General features: G+C 40.5%; 1 protein-coding gene across 2 annotated transcripts in view; it reads right to left on the bottom strand.

Moving 5' to 3' along the window:
- CSNK1G1 (casein kinase 1, gamma 1) overlaps positions 1–4,126 on the bottom strand; it is a 58,577-nt gene that overhangs the window by 43,674 nt on the left and 10,777 nt on the right. For both annotated transcript variants that reach the window (XM_010010897.1, XM_010010898.1), the window contains exon 3: positions 1,592–1,661. In XM_010010897.1, coding sequence (XP_010009199.1) covers positions 1,592–1,661 — 70 coding nt within the window. The remainder of the gene's footprint in view (positions 1–1,591; positions 1,662–4,126) is intronic.

Raw genomic sequence — 4,126 nt, 5'->3', positions numbered from 1 at the left:
TGTGACAAAGGATCTGGAAACAACCTGTTTTAGTGGAAGTTGCCCCTGCCTGTGGCAGGGGGTTGGAACTGGATGAGCTTTAAGGTCCCTTCCAACCTAAACCAGTCTGGGATTCTCTGATGAAAAGTTAAGATTCATTAGGAACAGGAGGAAGCCAAAACAAAGTCAGGACCCAAACATTTGATCAGTTTTAAAATTCCTCAGTAACATCTTTAGAGTGGTAGAAAGTCAACAGGTGAGGAAAAAGCAGATTGGTTTCCATTCATGAGACACACGCACTGGGTGTGTGTGTGATAAGCAGAGGTGATAAGCATCAACAGAAATCTAGGAAGAAGCAAAGAGCAGAATTAAGTGTATCACTACTACATGAGTGTCAGCAGAAATGCCCTAAGTCTCAAAAGCACAGGTAACTGGAATTAAGTGACAGCATCAACCCATCAGGGGCTTTGTGCACAGCACCAGAATACAAAATACATAGAAAAGAACCTTATTACATAGATAAATTCTGCTTAAAAAAACCAATAACAACAATATTTAGTGTTTCCAATAGTGACAACTTACTTAGTTCCCACATCACAGATTCTGCACCCTATAAGGAGCAAAGAAGTGGCAAAATGTAGAGTGCAGTAGCACCCAGTCTCCAGAGGATGAGCTACACAAAACTATGGGAACTGATTAGAAGAATTAGTTGGAACAAGCAGAAAGGAAAAATGCAAGAGGAGTGCGCAGGCACTGCATATCATGAGCTCAGAGCAGACAGATCACTCATTCTGTTCAACTCTGTATTTGGCAATATGTGAGCACATCCAGGGAAAACAGGAAAAATAAAATCAGAAGGAAGCACAAAGAGAAATTTAATAATGTAGGAAGCTTGCCAAAGCCCAAGGTCAGTATGTGATCAAGGCACAGAGGAGCACAGAAGGTCTTTGCTACAGAGAGACTTCCTCGTGCAGTGGGTAGTCAAGGCTGCGGAAATCCTTGGCATGGGAATCAGCACATGCTAAAAGGCTACATAGGTTTAAAAAGCAACCCTATATTCAGGGAAGAAAAATCCAAACACAATTAGATGCAAGCTCAAGCTCTGTATTAGGGAAATCAGAGAGCTTATCAGGACTTATCCTGTTAGACTCTTCTCAGACCTGCTGTAGACTGTGGACACACAGAGGACACTGAGCCCATAGGCTTATGGATACTTATGATTTAGTAAGTATCAATGAAAACAATATTTCAGGTTTTCGTGGAAAAGCTCTAAACTTCTTACACAATTTCCTAGATTTTAAGACACCTTTTAAAAGTCTGTCATTCTATACACAAACAACTTTCCACCCAGTGACAGCTCCTGTGTTTCGTAAAGACACTCCGATGGGTACTTCTCATACCAGTCAATCCTCACAAACTTGAATTTCTAGGTCCGCATAATTACCCAGCATCATTACCACGTTATTCTGACCAAATCTCTTCCAAAACTTGTGTGAGGCTGAAAGAATCTGCCCAGATCAGTAATCTCAAGTCAGTTACACATAAAATATGATGATCATGTTTGTCTTAATAAAGAAACAGCAAACTTTCTATAAGCTTAAGGTTTACTTACCCGCACTTCCGAGTTGTTTATAAAACCTGTATTCTAAATGAAGCTGTGGTGCACGTGATTTTATTGGTTCCTAAAGCAGAAAATAAAAAATAAAAATGGTTAAAATCAGTTTGTCTGAAAGAAGTTCTACACTTCAAGATTTGTGACTGTACATAATGCTTCATGGTTCAACATAAACCACCCCAGACTGGAAGTCAAACAACAGAGATGGCAAGCATCAAAAGAACTCATCATTAGACATAATTTAAATAAGCAGAGAACAAAAAACAACAAGACTCACACTCTGGAGGAGAAATAACTTCCTCATTTAATATCAAGCTCATTCAAGAATCATTCAACAAAGCTCCTGGTCCTTGAAGAATGATCCTGGCTATTGGTAGGAGGAAAGCCAAGGCTGCAAAAGATCAAGTCCCAGGTTCACCTTGTGGACTGTGGTTGCTCACATTATTTTTGGTGACCTGGCTGTATTTTTGTAAAACCTTGAGTCATGTTATCTGTGTTCTAAGTCAGACCATAGTTGTATAAACATCCAACCCTGCTCGCAGCAAGCACTGCACTGGTACACTATCTGGTAAAAAACACAGGATGAAGTCTTCCCCCTCAGTACAAGGTGTCAGTCAAACATCTCAAAGCACTCAAGAATATTCTGGTATGATACAGAGAATGAAAAAATAGGTAAGTCTGCAATGCACCCCAAACATTACATTTCTCAGCTGTTACTCATCTGCACTTTATGCACAAACTCTAATGCCTATGATCTCTAAAAGTGTTAACACAGAAGATTACAAAGGTTCTAAAAACTTAAAAGTTAACATGGAGAGAAGTAAGAGGTTTGAGTAATTACACTTTCAATAAAACTGTGCACTTGGGACAGGCAGATCAACCTGCCTTTAATCTCCCCTCTGGCAGGTTAAAGATACTGCCCAGCATCTTTGACGCAGAAGTTAATACCGGCCTCAATTTTTGTTTGGATGTTGCTTATTTCCTTGCTTTTCAGAAAAGAAATGCTCCATGCTCAGAACTACATAAAATTCATACAACAGTACCAAGATCAGTCTGAATTTCAAAAACCTACCAAATAGCCCTCTATTTGATGAACATAGCATCTAACAGCTTGCCAATAACAGAGCCTAAGACCAATATGAAAAGAAGTCCTTTCATGTTTCACATCCACCCCTGTGAGCTGGAGCAAGAGCATCTTCATAGAATCACAAGATGGTTTGTGTTGGAAGGGACCTTAAAGCTCATCCAGTTCCAACCCCCTGCCATGGGCAAGGACACCTTCCACTAGAGCAGGTTGCTCTTAGACACAGACAAGAGTTTGAGCCAACATCTTTGATATGGTGGAATAACCCTTCTGTGTGCAAGGGAGGACACAAAGGCTTTAGTTTATTTACTTTGTCTTGTTTCACCTCTGCTCTGCGCTGGAAGACTAATGTCCACATTTGATATGAATTCCATGTTAAAGACTTCTTTTTAAATTGGAAGAACAGTTTTTGTACAGGAATTCAAGCAATTCCACTTCCAGTCAAGCTGGTTTTCACCAGCTCGAGTCACCCCCTCCATTTGCCAGCAAGGGGAAAAAATGCTCCTAGTTACTTCTCAACTTTGTGATGTTTAAAAGCTTCAGAAGTCAAATATGACCAACTACTTAGAAAACAACAGTGAAAACTATTCTGAAGGCAAAGCTGAACTTGTACTGAAGGCAAATACAAAGCAACACAAAACCAAGTTTGCTATAAATCACATTTAAATTAAGATAATTGTTGATGGTGACTTTAAGGAGAGTCTACTGACACCTGCCCAGCAAAGTGATTTAGAGCAAAAGGAACTCAGCCTTTCATTGAATAGTTTACTTATCCAAATAAACCACGTGGATAAAGGTAGACGGATTAATGTATCAGGATGTGAGTTTGCTCGTGACAAAAGAGGTAAAGTAAGCCCAAGCCACTTCTGCATCACGAGCTGCTGGAGCCAGAGCTCTGGACGCTTGCCAGAGCGGTGGCAGCTTCCAAGAAGATCATACCAGAACAGATGGTTGTCCTGTAGGCCAAGGGCTTAAGGCTGCTGGCAGATGTTGTGTTTGTAGCAAAAATAACTGAATTGCTACTGCCTAACGTGCAAAATCCACAGCTTGAACTAACAGCATCAAGTTGCTGAAGAGCTGCCACTTGGTACCTGCACTCAGGCTGCATGTGTATGTTAATGGTTTCATGCTGGGAAGATATTCCTACTACGTGCAACTCAGTTTTAAAACTCTCAAAAGATTAAACCAGTAAATAAGGCATTTCAGAAAACAAACTCCTCCATGAACAAGACACACATGAACAAATAACGTTCAGATGAAAAGCAGGAGATGAGAACCTATATGGTGACACCACACAAATCACGCCACCAGCACTATTCACCACCACCAGCACAATCCTCACCCCCAAAGAGAAACCATGAGACATTAGCACTGAATTTCACAGCACTTTCTCATCAGCTTTTGGCATTCATCACACAATTCTCTCATTTTCCAGCTTTAACATCATG

This window comes from Nestor notabilis, unplaced genomic scaffold, assembly GCF_000696875.1.
Source record: "Nestor notabilis isolate BGI_N333 unplaced genomic scaffold, ASM69687v1 scaffold12963, whole genome shotgun sequence".
In the NCBI taxonomy this organism is placed as follows: domain Eukaryota; kingdom Metazoa; phylum Chordata; class Aves; order Psittaciformes; family Psittacidae; genus Nestor; species Nestor notabilis.
This window is presented reverse-complemented; position numbering and strand designations above follow the sequence as displayed.